The 19,626-nt window shown below is 44.2% G+C and overlaps 2 protein-coding genes across 2 annotated transcripts; one reads left to right on the plus strand and one right to left on the minus strand.

Annotated features, from left to right (window-relative positions):
- Positions 1–1,896: 1,896 nt before the first annotated feature.
- On the minus strand, positions 1,897–8,199 carry LOC115249255 (zinc finger protein 250-like). Its single transcript, XM_029834422.1, has 2 exons — positions 7,935–8,199; positions 1,897–3,378 (listed from the first exon to the last, which is right to left on the minus strand). The coding sequence occupies exons 1-2, from the start codon at positions 8,104–8,106 to the stop codon at positions 1,994–1,996; spliced, it is 1,557 nt and encodes a 518-aa protein (XP_029690282.1). The 5' UTR covers positions 8,107–8,199; the 3' UTR covers positions 1,897–1,993.
- Positions 8,200–12,162: 3,963 nt separating this feature from the next.
- On the plus strand, positions 12,163–16,877 carry LOC105419105 (zinc finger protein 883-like). Its single transcript, XM_029834409.1, has 2 exons — positions 12,163–12,589; positions 14,784–16,877. Exons 1-2 carry the CDS (start codon positions 12,418–12,420, stop codon positions 16,442–16,444), a joined length of 1,833 nt encoding a protein of 610 aa, XP_029690269.1. The 5' UTR covers positions 12,163–12,417; the 3' UTR covers positions 16,445–16,877.
- Positions 16,878–19,626: the final 2,749 nt, after the last annotated feature.

Consider the following 19,626-nt stretch of genomic DNA (forward strand, 5'->3'; position numbering starts at 1 on the left):
GGGGCTAATGTAGGGGGACCCTCCTGCTGATGGCCGGCTGGGTAGAGAGAGGAGAGGAGAGGGAGAGGGAGAGGAGAGGAGACCAGACCATCACCCAACGGGGTGACGGAGGGCTGTCAGGCGATCGTGTTTCTGGGCCCCGGCAGCCTTGGCCTACAGCAGCATAACTAAGATGTTAACCTAATAATATGACAACCCTATAAGCATGATCAATCAATCAATCAATCTTTATTTATATAGCGTCTTATACAATCAAAATTGTTTCAAGGCGCTTTCCAGAATCCCAGGGCCTGACCCCAGACAAGCAACAGTGGCAAGGAAAAACTCCCCTTTAACAGGAAGAAACCTTGAGCAGGACCAGGCTCATGTAGGGGGACCCTCCTGCTGATGGCCGGCTGGGTAAAGAGAGAGGAGAGGAGGGAGGACAGGTAGAGGATAGAATAGGTAGGAGAGGAGAGGGGTAGAGGAGAGGAGAAGTAGAGTGGAGGGGAGGTAGAGGAGAGGAGAAGGAGGAGGAGGGGAAAGAGGAGAGGAAAGAAGAGGAGAGGAGAGGAGAGGGAGAGGGAGAGGAGAGGCACAGAGCACAGAAACACACACAAAAAATATGATGCACAATCACTTCAGCGGGGCCGGAGGTCATTATGCAGCTCTGAGGGCGGCGATACCTGTAAATAAAGAGAGAGAGGGGGGGGGGAGAAGCAGAAAAACTACACAAGAATCAGCATAACTAGTCTGCTTGATGAGGAGAGGAAAGGAGAGGAAAGGAGAGGAAACCATGACCCAGTGGAGTGACAGAGGCCTGTCAGGTGATCATGTTTCCGGACCCCGGCAGCCTTGGCCTATAACAGCATAACTAAGATGTGACCTAATGATTAGACGACCCCCTAAGTATGATCATTTGTCTGTCTATGACAGTAACTGGAACTACAGAATTAGTAACAATAAGCTTTTTCAAAGAGGTAGGTTTTGAGTCTGATCTTAAAAGTAGCGATGGAGTCAGCCTCCCGTACCTGGACAGGGAGCTGGTTCCATAGCAGGGGGGCCTGGTAGCTAAATGCTCGGCCCCCCATTCTACTCCTGGAAACTCTGGGAACCACAAGTAGACCAGCATTCTGAGAGCGGAGCGGTCTATTGGGCTGGTAAGGTATCACTAGCTCCTCCAGGTAGGATGGAGCTAGGCCTCTGAGGACCTTGTAGGTCAAAAGAAGGGTTTTAAAAATTATTCTAAATTTAACGGGCAGCCAATGAAGAGACGCCAGTACAGGAGTAATGTGATCTCTTTTGTCAATACCTGTCAGAACTCTGGCTGCAGCATTTTGGATCAACTGGAGGCTTCTTAAAGAGTTGTTTGGACACCCTGATAATAAGGAGTTACAGTAGTCCAGCCTGGAAGTAACAAATGCATGGACTAACTTTTCAGCTTCTTGCCGCGTCAGCAGTTTCCTGATCTTTGTGATGTTCCTCAAGTGAAAAAAGGCACTTCTAGAGACTAATTTAATGTGTGAGTTGAAGGAGAGATTTTGATCAAAAGTTACTCCTAGATTCCTCACAGAGAGACTAGATGTTAATGAGATACCATCTAGAGTGATCATGTGATCTAATCTATCCCTGAGAGGTTCAGGACCAAACACCATGACCTCAGTTTTTCCTGGGTTAAGGAGGAGGAAATTTGAAGACATCCAGGACTTTATGTCTTTAAGACAGGTCTGGAGCTTCACTAACTTCTCTGTCTCCTCGGGTTTCATGGATAAATAAAGCTGAGTGTCATCAGCATAACAATGAAAATGTATCCCATGCTGCCGAATAATGTTCCCTAAGGGAAGCATGTACAAGGTGAAGAGGATTGGTCCAAGTACAGAACCTTGAGGATTGATACAAAGACTCTGTGTTGCAGGTTTGTTGCATAGTGACAACATTTATTATCAGGACAAAAGGGTGAACTGGTAATACAGAACATCTGGCAGGATTGTAAAAGCTGTTGTTTGGACTCTTCTCACTTAGATGAAGAAGCTTTAGCAATATCTGAACTCTCTTGTTGGCAAATCTGTATGTTTTTGCTCCTGTGGGTGCTCATGTGCTGCACTAACTCACAATTCTGGCTGAAGGTTTCCCCACATGTTTCACAGACATATGGTCTCTCATCTGTGTGAACTCTCATGTGGACATTTAATGCAGATTTTTGTTTGAAGGTTTTCCCGCATGTTTTACACAAATATGGTCTCTCGCCTGTGTGAACTCTCAAGTGGGTCTTTAATTCTTCGTTTCGTTTAAAGGCTTTCCCACAGGTTTTACACAAACACGGTCTCTCATCTTTGTGAATTCTCATGTGGACATATAATTGAGAATTTTGTTTGAAGGCTTTCCCACATGTTTTACACAAATATGGTCTCTCACCTGTGTGAACTCTGAAGTGGGTCTTTAATTCTTTGTTTCTTTTAAAGGCTTTCCCACAGATTTTACAAACATATGGTCTCTCACCTGTGTGATCTCTTACGTGGAACTTTAATTCTTCACTTCGTTGAAAGCTTTTCCCACAGGTTTTACACACATCTGGTCTCTCACCTGTGTGAACTCTTATGTGATAACTTAATGCAGAACTTTGTTTGAAGGCTTTCCCACATGTTTTACACAAATATGGTCTTTCACCTGTGTGACATCTTATGTGGACTTTTAATATGGAATTTGTGTTGAAGGCTTTCCCACATGTTTCACAGATAAACAATCTGGCTCCTGTGTGACTTTTATTGTCAGCCGATGAGAAGCGCTGCACTCGGGAACCTTTCCCACGTGCCAAGCCAACGTGTGGGGTGTCATTAGGATTGATTGTGGAGTGTCCTGCCATGAACTTTCCCTGTTGTTCACCTGTGGTACATGCAGATGTTTTAGCACCTGTGTCTGTATCACAGTCCACTGGTGACTCTGCTGGGCTGTTTACATTCCCAGTCTGACATTTAGGATGGTTCTGCTTCATGGCTTGTTTTGGCTCTTCAGCTGTGGTCCACCTGGAGTCTTCGCTGGTCCTGTTTTCCTCATCTTTGCTCTCAGATATATGAGGACTATAGGAGAGCAGCTGCAGGTCACAGGCTGGAGCTGGTAACACAGGACTTTGAACTGTTGTGTTCACCTCAGGCTTTTCCTGGCTCTGATCAGGATTCAAGCCCAGTTCACTGTCGTCATCTTGCTCATGTATGGTCACCATTAAGGTGTCCATTTCCTGCTTCACAGTTAGCGACTCTCCGTCCTGGTAACAGCAGGATTCCTCCTGGTCCTCTTTGATTTGTGGAGGCTTTGAGTCCTCCTGGTCCAGACTGTCGCTCCTATCCTGATGCTGGTAATTATCCTCTTCCTCCTTCCACAAAGGTTGCTGCTGTGAAAGCTCTAGAAATACAGGAGAAATCATCAAGAATGGAAAGAAGCATGTGAGTATAAGCAATAGGTTTAGGGGCAACTGAACAAAGGGCAGTTTTTACCACCAAATAAGCCAGAACAACGGGCAGCTCACAATATTAATGTTCAAACCTGCAGCCTGTAAAGTTCTGCATCTCTTCTCCAAACATCTGAAGCATCAGTCGCCTCTGAATGAGTAAATCTGAGGCTGCCATCTTTTTACAAACACGTTATGAGAGAAAAACATCAGTCCACATCAGCACATGGCTAATGACTCAGTGAAGATGTTTACTTGGACAAAACAGAGCTGGAACAGCAGTGTTTAAAGAAAAGGCTTGTTTACTTCACATTGAAAAACAGAAGACAAAAACTCCAGCGGAACACAGCAGGTGTAAATTAGGAGTTGGTAATAAAGGCTTCCAGTGCTGAGGGGGCGATGGTGATCAAATCAAGTCTTGATTTGATTTTTTTTCAATTCATCTTTGCTTATCAGTGTGTTAAAATCAAAATTATCAGTGTGTTACACAATCCCAGAGCCTGACCCCTAATAAGAAGCAGAGAAAAGTAACAACTCCCCTTTAACAGGAAGAAACCTTGAGCAGAACCAGGCTCATATGGGGGGACTCTCCTGGGCTGGGCAGAGAGGGAGAAGGGGATGGACAGGTAGAGGAGAGAACAGGTAGAGATCATGCAAATACATTAATGACACTGAGCTGGGGCTGCACAGTGTATTAATATTAATATGTGCGACAATCACGTCACAGACCAGTCCTTGGAGTGCCACAAGTCGGGAAAAACTAGCTCCGCTTGCTTCAGCCTTGTCCACAGCCATAAAATGAGTGTGCATGCCACCAAAACTACACCTGGAAGCTGACACGGTCATCTGCAAGAGCAGCAGCAGCAGCTGCTTTGTGATTAGTGATATGAGCAATAACCTCAGGGAGTGTGTATTCGAATCCCAGGTGTCTCCCATCACTTTTTTTCTTCATGTTTTTCAAAGAAAGCTCTCACTCTTCTCTGCTGATCTTTGTCCTGGGAAGATGCTTCACTTGCCCATATTAAGGAAATCTGGCCTGCAAATTACCAAGGTGGTTTCAGGCTTTTTTGATTAATTGAAAAACAACTTTGCCACCAGTTTTGATGATTTCAGCATCTCCAGAAAAGTGATGAGATTTGTTAAGGACCCTTTCTGTGTGAATGTTGAGGTGGACTTTGCATTGGAAGGAAAGGATCTAGTACCATCCCTGGATGAGGGTTCTTCTCAACTGGAACTCATTGACATTCAGTCATCAGATGAATTGTGACAGGCATTGCAGCAGACAGGTTTTGAAAAGTTCAGGACCCATGTCGTCAGCCAAGAGAAATGTCCACACTTACGGGGTCTTGCACTTTTTCTTCTGAAAATGTTTGGCTGAGCATACACTTGTGAGTCCTCATCCTCACACTTCAATGCCATTAAAACACACAATCGCATATCCCTCACTGACCAGCATCAGCAACACCGTCTTCAATGTTCTTGTCAAGTCCAAAAAAATGCCATTTCTCTCATTGGAGGGCAAATGCCATTAGCATGAGGCCTCACGACCTGCCGAGGGAGTTCACACATGCCCTCGCTGTGGTTGTGTACATCCCCCTCTGCTAACGCTAATGCAGCCTGTGATGTCCTGCTCTCAGCAGTGAGCAGGCTGCAGACACAACACCCTGACGCCCTCCTCCTCATCTCTGGAGACTTCAATCATACCTCTCCATCATCTTCTCTGCCCAAATTCACCCAGTACGTCACATGCCACACCAGGGACAATAAAACATTGGACCTCTTCTATGCCAACACCAAGGAGGCATACCACTCTCTCCCACTCCCTCCCCTGGGCCGTGCCGACCACAACCTTGTACACCTCCAGCCCGTGTACAAACCTCTTGTGCAGAGGCAGCCTACTGTCACCCGCACAGTGAAGAAATGGTCCGAAGAAGCCGAGGAGGCCCTGAAAGACTGTTTCAACACGACCCTGTGGGATGTATTCAGCGACGCCCATGGGGAGGACATTGACAATCTCACCCACTGCATCATGGACTATATTAACTTTTGCGTGGAGAACACCGTACCCACCAGGAGTGTACAGAGCTTCTCGAACAGCAAGCCCTGGATCACCCCAGACATAAAGGCCCTCCTGAAGGAGAAGAAGAGGGCTTTTGTGTCTGGAGACAAGGAAGAGCTGAAGACTCTTCAGAGGGAACTGAGGAGGAAGATCAGACAGGAGAAGGACAACTACAGGAGGAAGATGGAAAACCAGCTGCAACAGAACAACATCTGTGGGGTATGGAAGGGACTGAAGACCATCTCGGGCTTCAAGGAGCAGAAGTCCCAACCTGTGGGAAACCGTGAGTGGGCAAACGACCTGAACTTGTTTTTCAATAGATTTGATCAGGTACCCACCCCTCCCCCAGCCCAGTCTCCTCTGCTGCTACCCCCACCACTGTCTGTGCCCCCAATCCACTGTTCCTCCTGTCCCCCCTCCCCCTCTCTCATGACCTTCAGCTCCCACATACCAGACACTTCACACTCTGGCCCATGCCCATCCCCATCCCCCCCACCAACACCTCCCTGCTCCAGCCTGTCCCTCACACCACACCAGGTGAGGAAGGCCCTGAAGAAGAACAGGGCCAGGAAAGCGACGGGTCCGGATGGCATCAGCTCCAGGCTCCTGAAGTCCTGCGCAGACCAGCTGTGTGGGATTTTCAGTCACATGTTCAACCTGAGCCTGAGGCTGGGGAGAGTCCACAGCTGTGGAAGACGTCCTGCATCGTCCCAGTGCTGAAGACACCGCACCCCAAGGAACTCAACAGCTACAGGCCGGTAGCTCTGACGTCTCATCTGATGAAGACGCTGGAGAGACTCATTCTCGCCCACCTGCACCCACTGGTGAGCTCCTTCATGGACCCATTGCAGTTCGGCTACAAGCTGAGCATCGGGGTGGATGATGCCGTCATCTACCTCCTCCACACCTCCCTCACTCACCTGGAGAAGGCTGGAAAGCACTGTGAGGATCATGTTTTTTGATTTCTCCAGTGCGTTCAGCACCATCCAGCCCAGGCTGCTGGGGGACAAGCTGCAGGTAGCTGGGGTGGATCACCACCTCACAACATGGATTCTGGACTACCTCACACAAAGACCACAGTTTGTGAGGGTGAAGGGCTCCGAGTCAGATCGGCTTCTCTGCTTCTCATCACCGATGGGGATGATACGGAGTACAGAGGACTTTGTGGACTGGAGCCTGCGGAACAACCTCCAGATCAACGCTGGCAAAACCAAGGAGCTGGTGGTGGATTTCCGCAGGCGTAACAACCCCCGCCTGCACCAGTGAACATCCTGGGAACGGATGTTGACGTGGTGGAGTCCTACAAGTACCTGGGTGTTCACTAAACAATAACCTGGACTGGACACACAACACAGACGCCCTTGTCAAGAAGGGCAATAGCAGACTGTTCCTGCTCAGGAGGCTGAGGTCTTTTGGAGTGCAGGGACCACTCCTGAGGACTTTCTATGACTCTGTGGTGGGATCAGCCATCTTCTATGGGATAGTCTGCTGGTCCAGTAGCATCACAGACAGGGACAGGAAGAGGATGGACAGACTGGTAAGGAGGGCCAGCTATGTCCTGGGATGTCCCCTGGACTCGGTGGAGGTGGTGGGAAACGGAAGGATGATGGCTAAGCTGTCATCCATATTGAACAACACGTCCCACCCCCTACAGGACACCCTGACAGCACTGGGCAGCTCCTTCAGTGAGCGGCTGCTCCACCCTCGCTGTGTGAAGGAGAGGTATCGCAAATCTTTCCTGCCGGCTGCTGTCAGACTGCACAATAAACATAACACCTGCTAACACAATCTGAATATTATATATTCTGATATGTATATTGTATTCACCCTCTGTACTATGTACAGGTATACAGGGGCTGAGTATCCATTTATCTGGATTACTGTAAATATACATCCTCTTTGTATATTCCGAATTCTATTCTATTCTATTCTTATCTTAATTGTCTCTGCGTGCTCTTGCTGTTGTTGCGCTGTAAATTTCCCATCTGAATGAAAACAAATTTAAAATTCCAACTACCCGATGAAGTGAGTGTGTGGTTTCGAACACAGGGATGATCCATAAACTCTGTCAGCTACAGACACAGAAGTGTAATGAGGTCATTATTCTTTGAGATAAATGCAGCGCACTCATCAAGGAACATTAGCAGCAGCAATGGTCTGTTACCCAGCAACATGTGTGCTGCTAACGCTGGTAGCTTTGCTATTGCTCCCCCAAAACATGTGGAGTTGTTGTGTCAATACTCTGAGCAGTGGAGACACATTTGTTAGATTCACCATCGCTAACATCGCCACCTACTGGCCTGCCATGCTCACTACATTTTTAGACCTCAGAGGTTTACATTTAAATTGGTACAAATCAACATTTTAGCGGTACATTTCCGTTGCTTAAACACTGATTAAGTGTCACCATGAACACCCTTCCATATTTTGCCTTGTTAAAGTCTTACGTACCTGTCCTGTGTAACTTTATTTGGGGTCTCCAAACACTTTCCACCAGTCTGCGCTGATAATCGAGCTCTTCTTCACATCCGTCGAGCTTTTGTTGAAACACTCGGAATATTTCTTCAGCAGCAACAGTCAGTCGCTCCATGACGAACGTCCTCAAAGACTCAACAGAAGACATTCTTGCTGCTTCCACACCACAATACGGTCAAACATACAAAAACCTTCTGCTCAAGGCCGCTGGTACTGATTCCTGCCGAATGTTACACATTAAAGTTCCGCAAAAACAACCGCGGGAGCATTGGTTCCGGTGTGGTGAGTGTTACCCTTGGGTCGGGGCCGGCAACCCAAAATATTGAAAGAGTCATATTAGACCCAAAAAAAAAAATCTGTCTGGAGCCGCAAAAATTAAAAGCCTTAAATAAGCCATATAATGAAGGCAACATGTGCTGAAAGTGTCTATATTAGCTGGTGCTTCTCCATTTTTTTCTGAATCCCCCCCAGAAACACAGTGAATGAGACATTACATATTAAAAATATGTCGTTTGTGGTTGCAAATGTTGAGGAAACTTCCTTTACGTTACGTTACTCGCGTTGTTTGTTTTCTCAGTGTAGATGAATACAGAAGGGGGGAGAAACAGAAGTCCCGTTTAATGAGAGTAAACCAAACGCGTAATAGGGAACACGATCCCTTGATCACTAAGAAGCACACAACACATAATCTGTCACCAATTAACTCGAATAAAAAGGGGAAAAAAGAATAATCGACATTTGCATATCTCTGTTGCAACACGTGCAGTGATAAAATTAAAAAAACCTAAGAGAGCGCACAACTCATTGCCAAGTCATTTTGTCAGACTTTGACTTACTGAGGTCCTAATGTTCTGTAAGAACGGCTCCATTATAATGCAAAGGAATCTATCAAAAATATATTCCTTCCATTGATGTGACATTTTAAGCTGTAAGTGCTTAATTAAAACGAAAACTGCCTCACGCAGACTCCTTCTTACCTTACGTTGCTCAACTTTTCCATCTTGGGGGATTTTGTACTCAAATGTTTCATTGAGGAGGCCACTAAGATACTTCCAATCAAATCAATCAATCAATCTTTATTTATATAGCGTCTTTTACATTCAAAATAGTTTCAAGGCACTTTCCAGAATCCCAGGGCCTAACCCCAGAAAAGCAAAAGTGGCAAGGAAAAACTCCCCCTTAACAGGAAGAAACCTTGAGCAGGACCAGGCTCATGTAGGGGGACCCTCCTGCTGATGGCCGGCTGGGTAGAGAAAGAGGAGAGGAGAGGAGAGGAGAGGAGAGGAGAGGAGAGGAGAGGAGAGGAGAGGAGAGAGAGGAGAGGAGAGGAGAGGAGAGGAGAGGAGAGGAGAGGAGAGGAGAGGAGAGGAGAGGAGAGGAGAGGAGAGGAGAGGAGAGGAGAGGAGAGGAGAGGAGAGGAGAGGAGAGGAGAGGAGAGGAGAGGAGAGGACGGGCACAGAGCACAGGTCATCATGCAGCTCCGAAGGCAGTGATACCTGTAAATGAATACAGAAGGGGGGGAGAAGCAGAAAAACTACACAAGAATCAGAATAACTAGTCTGCTTGATGAGGAGGAGGAAAGGAGGGGAGAGGAAACCATGACCCAGTGGGGTGACAGAGGCCTGTCAGGTGATCATGTTTCCGGACCCCGGCAGCCTTGGCCTATAACAGCCAAGTACAGGTAGTGGCCAGAGAAAATCACTGGTTTGAGAGGGGTTTCATGGAAGCCATCGATGTCAAATTGGAAAAACCATCCTTAAACAGAGGTGGTGGGCTGAGACACTTCCTATTGCCCACATACAGTGCAGTCCTCCACTCCTGCCAACAACAAACCAAATGTTCACACCATTTCAGGAGACTTGCTGCCACACCATCATGTGAGTCAGCAGAAAATAACCTTCGATTCCATGAAGCCGTTTCACCTCTCTTCCAGGAGGCTTCATCAGTGTAGCTGAGTTCCAGATACTACTGCTCTTCAGGAGCCATTACCACATTTGGAGCTTCAGTCACCTGGTTGTTGGTTGCGCCACCCCTCATTATGCAGGTCGTTGAAACTTCCCCTGATACGATGGGGTTTGTAAGTAGCCTGAATGGCCTCTTCTCCTCCTGGGGATGCTTTTCAAATCTGTATGTAAGCAGGTGAGAGGTGATGCCTCAAATCCCCAGCTCTGTTTAATGATGGCCCTTCCTGTTTGACATAGATGGCTTCTTTCACTCCTCTCTCGAACCATTTATCTTCACTGCCAAAACCTGTACATCAGTGTCCTCAAATGAGTGTCCTTTGTCCTTCAGATGCAGGTGGACTGCGAAGTCCTGGCCTGAGGACTTGGCTCTTCTATGTTGTACCTGTTGCCATGTTGTGTTAAAGTCTGTTGAAATGCCTTTTCTCTTTTTAGTATGATGAAATGAATGTGTGTTTTCGATAAAGTCAGAAAACACTTAATTATGTGATATATAGGAGTGGTTGCTTGTGAAAGATTCCGCTTTGTGTGTACGTGTGTTTATTGTCTCTCTCTTTTAAGAGACCCCAGCCCAATGGATGCATCAGGTAAACTTCCCCTCCTTCCTCCTGATGGGAAAGCCAGCATAACCTTTTGTGCCGGAGGCGTCGGGACAGTGTTTCGTACATCTAAAAATCAAATGTCTCTTCTCTGTGGGGTCAGGGGGACATGCATTCCTCAAAACATAGTAGAAAGCTACATGTTGGTCTGAATGGGGTGAGTTATTTATGTTTCAGAATTTTTTTAAAGAATTAAATTTCAGTCTATTTGTTCTCAGAGGCCCCACCCCCTGCTGAGATCCTGCATACTATTGACCTTTACTATATCTTCTGAAGACCCTGTTTCATTTATGTGAAACACTTTTTATTTGATTAAATAGCAGTTTGTTCTGAGAGAAACTCTTTTTACAGATGAGATGGCAACACCACGTGAGTGTATGTGCTGTCACAGATGTCCCTGAGGAATCCCAGGATCTGAAGGACAGGAAATTGCATGTGGACATGAAAGAACAATACATTCTCTTGACCTATTGAACAACATAAAGAAATGGCCTTTGGAAAAATTAAAGGAGTGGAAACAAGCCCTAACAGGAAAAGAACTGAACAAAACAATTCCCCATCAACACTCCTGCACCCACCTCCCTAGAAAAGCATCTGGAACAAGAAAGGAAGGGAGTAAAGTAGGGAGTAGAGGAGAATGAACAGATGGAAGGAAATGAGGACGAGAAGAAGGAAGAATTGTATCATTTTGATCCGGGAGGACAATATAAGGATTTAACTAAATGATCTTTAATATAGTGTGGAAATTAAAAATGTAGTTAATGTCACTGTTTCTATAATTTTAAATAAAGTAGTTCTTGGTTTAACCTGTTAGTAAAGGTTTTGAAATAGTGTCCGAAATGTTAGTGAGCATCGCTGTACCCTATGTAGTGCACTCAATGTATCCCACAATGCACAGCGAAAGTGGCGTATAAGCGAGCACCCTAACTTGGAAAATGTATCCCATCAGCCTTTACGGTATCACGCTGATTGGATACATTTTTTTATTGTCATTTCTACTGTGCGGTTTGATATATGACATTTTTGGAAATGAGATTTTTTTTCAGTAGGGGTCCAATATGATCATCTAAAAATATTACAACATAAATGTGTAAAAAAAATAATCAATTAATCTTCACTGATCCCCCCGCCCCTCACTTAAAATTGTTCTTCGGAATCAGAATCTCAGTAAAAGAATATTTACAAAGATGAAAAGTACTTCTGGATCCATTTTTTGATGAAAAAATTGCTTTATTAAATGTTTTCACTACAGCGGAATATGATTTGAGAATGTACCATCACGTCTTGGCTTGAAAATGTCAAAGGACACTAATTATTTTAGGTAATAAGTAAGTATTATTGTATTATTATTGACATTAATATTTCATTTTATTATATTAAGTTAATTTTCGGGTAAAATATTGCATTTTCATAAAATGACTGCTGAATGTATTTCTGATGGGTTAAAATAAGTAAATGGACCTGGCCATTTTTCCCGGAGACCGGTTCGTAATTATTATGCGACACCATGACGTCACTTTACGTGCGCAGTAAATGACGCCGTTGTCCGAATACTAACTTTAAATTGAGTGCACTACGTAGTTCACTCAATCCATGTCCCCCGTGTAGTGAGTAGTGAATAGAGAACGACTGTGTGGTTTCGGAATTTGCCAGAGATTGCGCTGACGTCTGCGCTGCTCGAAAGAGTGGAGAAAGCGCGCCGGTATGTGACGTCACAAGAAAGCGACGCACGTCGTCCATACGCTTCGACTGTTACACTGGAGTCACACGCGACACAAATGCTCCCGCGGTCGTTTTTGCGGAACTTTCATGTGTAACATTCGGTGGGAATCGGTAAAAGAGGTTCTGAGCAGAAGGTTTTTGTATGTTTGATCGTATTGTGGTGTGGAAGCAATAAGAATGTCTTCTGTTGAGTGTTTGAGGACGTTCGTCGTGGAGCGACTGACTGTTGCTGCTGAAGAAATATTCCGAATGTTTCAACAAAAGCTCGACGGATGTGAAGAAGAGCTCGATTATCAGCGCAGACTGGTGGAAAGTGTTTGGAAACCCCAAATAAAGTTACACAGGACAGGTATGTAAGATTTTAGCAACCCAAAATATGGAAGGATGTTCATTGTGACACTAAAACAGTGCTTCTGAAACGGAAATGCGCTGCTAAATGTTGATTTATACCGATTTAAATGTGAACCTCCAATGACTGAAAATGTAGTGAGCATGGCAGGCAAGTAGGTGGCGATGTTAGCGATGTAGAATCTAACAAATGTGTCTCCACTGCTGAGAGTATTGACACAACTCCACATGTTTTGGGGGAGCAATCGCAAAGCTACAAGAGTTAGCAGCACACATGTTGCTGGGTAACAGGCCATAGTTGTTGCTGCTGCTGCTGTTGTTTCTTGGTGAGCGCACTGCCATTATCTGAAAGCATAGCGACCTAATTACAATTTTGTGTCTGCGTAGCTTAAAGGGTTCATCTATCATATTAATACAGCTGGATACAGGAAGCACCACCAAGTTAACAAGCATAAGCCCTGCTGGCCATGCGGTGGTACTGCAAAGATGGCGTCGGTCGATTGCTTCCATTGAGGCCAAAAAGAGTTTTTCATTTGGCTAACATAGTGAAAGAGACTTTTATGATGTATTATTGTGACATTATGAATGCTCATTGCAGCAACTGGACCGAGCCTGTCTGCAGATTCATGTGTGACCCATCCTGTAGTGGAGTGAGCCTCGCCATGATGTCTTTCTTTGCAAATACATATTACATACTGTATGTTAAATATGTCTATTGCCTTAATTAACCAACATTTGATTTAGCCTGCTTGCAAAGTTATAATATCCACATAAAAATTAAGTACCATCATTATTTTCAGACTATAAGCTCCTGCTTTTTCCCCATGCTTTGAACCCTGAAGCCAACACAACAGCAAGGTTAATTCATAGTTTTACTGGCTAATGGCCACCGGGGGCAGTCTCTAGCAGTAAACACAAAAGTGAGACAGACTGTGGGGAAAGATTATGCACCAAAGAAGACACTAGTTTTGATTTTGATTTTAAGATGCGTTTATTCACGTGTGCTCAATAGTCCAAAAATTAGAGTAGCCATTTTTCACATACAAAAACAAAGAAACCTTTTCATATTTTCACTTCGATTAGCACACTTGAAGTCAACACAAGAAGGGATTTTGATTTATTGTGAAACTCTTTCTTAATAATAATTTATGAATGAAGGCTCCGCCCCCACCATGGTCTGAGCTCTCTTAACAGGTCCATGGTCTGAAATCAACTTTCCCCAATGTGTTTGTAGCCCTACTGCTGGAAAGAAACTAGAGGGGAAAGTTCACTTTTGCAGATGGTAAAAATTTAAAAAATGAACGGAGCACAACACAGAGAAACAGATCCTTAGTGCACTCTCACTGATGGCCAGTGGATCTCAGCTTGGAACTTTGACATTGATGAATTTGTTAAGGAGTTTGCGAAAAGGAAAGCAAGGAACAAGTCTTTGTAAAAGAAAGACAAAAGGAGAGACATTAACAAATGTTTGTGACTGTCTACCTCTGTGTGTGTCCAATAACTCGTACGCAGGGGTCTTTGCTCTATTAATCCAGGTCCGTTCATTCTTTCCTGTTTCTGATTCTAACGAATCATAGCAAGACTTGATTTGATCACCATCGCCCCCTTTGCACTGGAGGGATTTTTGCAGTTTCTGGTACCAAAGGTTCTTATGACCTTTTTTCTATTGAATATTTACTTTTTCTATTTTTTCATGGTCTGGCTTCAGTGGCTATGACTCTTTTAGCTCCTAGCTCAGAGCAGGGTCTTCCCCCTCAGCACTGGCAGCCTTTATTACCAACTCCTAATTTACACCTGCTGTGTTCTGCTGGAGTCTTTGTTTTCTGTTTTTCAATGTGAAGTAAACAAGCCTTATCTTTAAACACTGCTGTTCTAGCTCTGTTTTGTCCAAGTAAACATCTTCACTGATGTCACATTAGCCATGTGCTGATGTGGAATGATGTTTTTCTTTCGTAACGTGTGTTTAAAAAAAAGGCAGCCTCAGATTTACTCATTCAGAGGTGACTGATGCTTCAGATGTTTGGAGAAGAGATGTAGAACTTCACAGGTTGCAGGTTTGACCATTGAGATTATGAACTGCCCGTTGTTGTGGCTCTTTGGATGGTAAAAACTGCCCTTTGTTCAGTTGCCCCTAAACGATTGTTTCACACTCCCATGCTTCTTTCCATTCTTGATGATTTCTCCTGTATTTCTAGAGCTTTCACAGCAGCAACCTTTGTGGAAGGAGGAAGAGGATGATTACCAGCATCAGGATAGGAGCTGCAGTCTGGACCAGGAGGACTCGAAGCCTCCACAAATCAATGAGGAACAGGAGGAATCCTGCTGTTATCAGGACGGAGAGTCGCTGACTGTGAAGCAGGAGATGGACACCTTAATGGTGACTCCCATACATGAGCAAGATGATGACAGTGAACTGGGCCTGAATCCTGATCAGAGCCAGGAAAAGCCTGAGGTGAACACAACAGTTCAAAGCCCTGTGTTACCAGATCCAGACTGTGACCTGCAGCTGCTCTCCTACAGTCCTCATATATCTGAGAGCAAAGATGAAGAAAACAGGACCAGCGAAGACTCCAGGTGGACCACAGCTGAAGAGCCAAAACAAACCATGAAGCAGAACCATCCTAAATGTCAGACTGGGAATGTAAACATCCCAGCAGAGTCAGCAGTGGACTGTGATACAGACACAGGTGCTAAAACATCTGCATGTAACACAGGTGAACAACAGGGAAAGGTCAGGACAAACCTGAAAGGACATTCCATTATTCAATACGAACATCTAGGCTCAGCATGTGGTAAAGATTTCAGAGAGGGTTGTTTCTCATCAGCCGACAAAATTAAGGACACAGCAACCAAACTGTTTATCTGTGAAACATGTGGGAAAGATTTCAAACTGTCAAAATTACTGAAGCGACACCTTGGAGTTCACACAGGCGAGAAATCATATTTGTGTAAAACATGTGGGAAAACCTTTAGACAAAATTATGAATTAAATGTCCACATGAGAGTTCACACAGGTGAGAGACCATATGTGTGTAAAACATGTAGGAAAACCTTTAGACGAAATTATGAATTAAATGTCCACATGAGAGTTCACACAGGTGAGAGACCATATGTGTGTAAAACATGTAGGAAAACCTTTAGACGAAATTACGAATTAAATGTTCACATGAGAGTTCACACAGGTGAGAGACCATATGCGTGTGAAACATGTGGTAAATGTTTCAGACACACTTCTGCAATAAATAAGCACATGAGAGTTCACACTGATGAGAGACCATATGTGTGTGAAACATGTGGTAAAAGTTTCAGACGAAGTTCTACATTAACTATCCACATGAGAGTTCATACAGGTGAGAAATCCTATGTTTGTAAAACATGTGGAAAAATTTTCAGACATCCTTCTGCACTACAAAAGCACATGAGAGTTCACACAGATGAGAGACCACATGAGTGTAAAACATGTATGAAAACCTTTCGACGAAATAATGAATTAAATGTCCACATGAGAATTCACACAGGTGAGAGACCATATTTGTGCAAAACATGTGGGAAAACCTTTACACAAAGTTCTGCACTGAGTAAACACATGGCAGTTCACACAGATGAGCGACCCTATTTGTGTAAAACATGTGGGAAGATTTTCAAACAAAGTTCTGCATTAACTATCCACATGAGAGTTCATACAGGTGAGAAACCCCATGTTTGTAAAACATGCGACAAAAATTTCAGACATCCTTCTGCATTAAATAAACACATGGCAGTTCACACAGATGAGAGACCCTATTTGTGTAAAACATGTGGGAAAACCTTCAAACGAAATGATGAATTAAATCGTCACGAGAGTTCACATAGGTGAGAGATCATACGGGTGTAAAATGTGTGGGGAAACTTTCAAACAAAAGTGCATTATCACACGAGAGTTCACACGGGAGAGACAATATTTGTATCAAAGATGTGGGAAAACCTTTTGACAAAATAGTGAGTGAAAAAGGCACAGGAGAGTTAACACAGGTGAGAGACCACGTGTGTCAGACATGTTGGGAAACTTGCAACTTGCAACCTTCACCCACAACTCACAGTTGTGGGTGAAGGTTGCAACTTGCAACACATGAGCACCCACAGGAGCGAAACCATCCAGATTTGCAAACAAGAAAGTTCAGATATTGATGCAGCTTCTTCTTCTCAGTGAGAAGAGTCCAAATAAAAATTTTAATTTTAGATTCCTGCCAGATGTTCTGTATTACCAGTTCACCCTTTTGTCCTGATAATAAACTTTGTTACTATGGAACGAAAATGCAACACAGAGTCTTTGTATCAATTCAAAGTGAATAGTAAGTTAAATAAATTAATAATAGAAAATCAATTGAGAAAATGTAGATGTCAGCAGTCTGTGAGCATGCGGTGCTCAGCAGGTGTTGGCTGGAGGCAGTGAGAACCTTTTGTTATGAACAAGTGACGTGGCTCCCTGATGTCACCCCACTGGGTCATGGTTTCCTCTCCTCTCCTCTCCTTTCTTCTCATCAAGCAGACTAGTTATGCTGATTCTTGAGTAGTTTTTCTGCTTCTCCCCCCCTATTTATTTATAGGTATTGCCGCCTTCGGAGCTGCATAGTGACCTCCGGCCCCACTGAAGTGATTGTATATCATATTCTTTGTGTGTGTTTCTGTGCTCTGTGCCTCTCCTCTCCTTCTCCTTTTCCTCTCCCTCTCCTCTCCCTTCCTCTCCTCTTTCCCCTCCTCCTTCTCCTTCTCCTCTACCTCCCCTTCACTCTACTTCTTCTCTCCTCTACCTCTCTCCTCTCCTCTACCCCTCTCCTACCAATTCTATCCTCGACCTGTCCTCCCCCTTCTCTCTCTTTACCCAGCTGGCCATCAGCAGGAGGGTCCCCCTACATGAGCCTGGTCCTGCTCAAGGTTTCTTCCTGTTAAAGGGGAGTTTTTCCTTGCCACTGTTGCTTGTCTGGGGTCAGGCCCTGGGATTCTGGAAAGCGCCTGGAAACAATTTTGATTGTATAAGACGCTATATATATATATATAAAGATTGATTTGATTTGATTTGAATTCAAAATGAAAAATGAGTAAAATGAGTCATACGAGAAACGCAATTGAGAAAATCTAGATGTCAGCAGTCTGTGAGCATGCGGTGCTCAGCAGGTGTTGGCTGGAGGCAGTGAGAACCTTCTGTGTTGAACAGGTGAAGTGGCTCCCTGATGTCTGCAGGTGCAGCTGCTCTTCCACTGTTTAGGCATCAGTCATGAAAGCTGTGGGCTCCATTTACCTCCTGCAGCCTCCTGCTGACACCTCCAATCAGCAATCAGCACAGGAGTCATGTGGGCTCTGGCTAGTTCCTGTCAGAACTCAACTTGGTCATTTTAAATATCATAGTCGTGTGAGTTTTGGGAGAATTAATTATTTTGATCAGAATCATTGTGTGTACTGGTTTTTATCACAATGCTTTAAATGGGGTTGGCTGTAAAGAAACTGAAAGCGTTTGGAGGTATGTGAGATGGTCAGTTCCTGGGGCTTGTTTGAGAGGATCAAGATCTGATAAGGGAATGAAATACGTCAAGAAAGAGTTTTGTTGAAAAAGAGTCAACCCCCATGCTGTCATACAAATACACTTGGTGTAGGATGATCGGGGCTCTTCCTCATGAACTGAGATGCAGTGCTTAGGGACCTGTGGCAAGACCCCAGAAGCTTCTGTAAGTGATTTCAGTTTTTTCTATTATTATTTTCTATTATAATCTATTATTATTATAGAAATCATGTATTTAATTGATTCAGAATTGATTGTCATTTGCAGGACGGAGAAACGTTCCTTCTTCAGACTGCTTCATTTTTTTCCCCTTCTGTTGGAAAATGGGTTTTTTAATGGTCAAACCTCATCTGAAATCAATGTCTAATCCAGTGTTTTTCAACCTTTTTCGAGCCAAGGCACATTTCTTTCATTAAAAAAATCCCGCGGCACACCACCAGCTGAAAACGTGAAAAAAAGCTTATATTAACAATATAAGTGTTATATTGTTAATATAAGCTTTTTTAACATTGAAGGATGACATTATATTATAAAATCTTAAATAGGAATCAAATAAACACAAAGAAAAAAGTATTTTACAATCTTTCATATTTATTCTCACTCAGTGTGAAACCTGGGCCTGTTTGGATGAACATAGAGCCGATATCCTGGCAGGAATTGATGAAAGACACACACGAAGCTCTTCCTCCACAGTTCTCAGTCTTTCTCTGTCTTTAGTTTTTACAGCAGTCAGGCTTCAAAAACTCACCTCACAAAATGACATCTTCTCCTCAAGAGTTTTCAAATGTTTAACTATTAGCTCACACAGTGCAGCAGTATTAACATCTTGCCATTTATTGGCGAGTGGGAACATTTCAAGATGGCCACTTTCCACATGCTGCTGCCAGAGTTGCACCTTTGAACGGAATCCATTTATTTTATCTGTACAAGCAGGTTTTCATTTCGGCCTTGCATTCGTCTGTTCAGTTCATTCAGATGATGAAAAATATCTGCCAGGTATGCCAGCCTTGCATACCACTCATCACTTGCAAGCAGCTTTGCGTAATCGGACCCCTCATTTGTCAGAAACACTTTAAGCTCCTCTTGCAGCTCATGAACACGGGCCAGCACCTTGCCGCGTGGCAACCATCAGACCACCGTACGAAACAGCAAAGCTTTATGCTCCGCTCCCATTTCCTCACACAAAGCCGCAAATATGCAACTTTTCACAGGTCGTGACTTCACAAAGTTTACTATGCGCACAACATCATCCAACACAGGAACGAGGTCTGTTGGCAAAGTCTTGGCTACGAGGGCTTCGCAGTGTAAGAAACAGTGTGTAATAATCACATCTGGGTTTTTTTTCTCTGCTTCCAAAGCCTTTGGTGTGCCCGACCATGGCTGCAGCTCCATCAGTGCAGACACGCGTGCAGTTTTCCCACTTAAGTCCTCCTTTTTCCAGATATTCTGATGTGACCCGAAAACTTTCCTCTGCTGTTGTTTTTCCTGGCAAAGCCTTGCAA

Source organism: Takifugu rubripes, chromosome 3 (assembly GCF_901000725.2).
Source record: "Takifugu rubripes chromosome 3, fTakRub1.2, whole genome shotgun sequence".
Classification (NCBI taxonomy): Eukaryota; Metazoa; Chordata; class Actinopteri; order Tetraodontiformes; family Tetraodontidae; genus Takifugu; species Takifugu rubripes.

Bases quoted from the DNA above. Each gene is read 5' to 3' on its own strand.
- LOC115249255 (XM_029834422.1), bottom strand. From the start codon at position 8,106: ATGTCTTCTGTTGAGTCTTTGAGGACGTTCGTCATGGAGCGACTGACT. The intron at 3,379-7,934 runs GTACGTAAGACT...CTGTATTTCTAG, and splicing joins AATAAAGTTACACAGGACAG to AGCTTTCACAGCAGCAACCT.
- LOC105419105 (XM_029834409.1), top strand. From the start codon at position 12,418: ATGTCTTCTGTTGAGTGTTTGAGGACGTTCGTCGTGGAGCGACTGACT. The intron at 12,590-14,783 runs GTATGTAAGATT...CTGTATTTCTAG, and splicing joins AATAAAGTTACACAGGACAG to AGCTTTCACAGCAGCAACCT.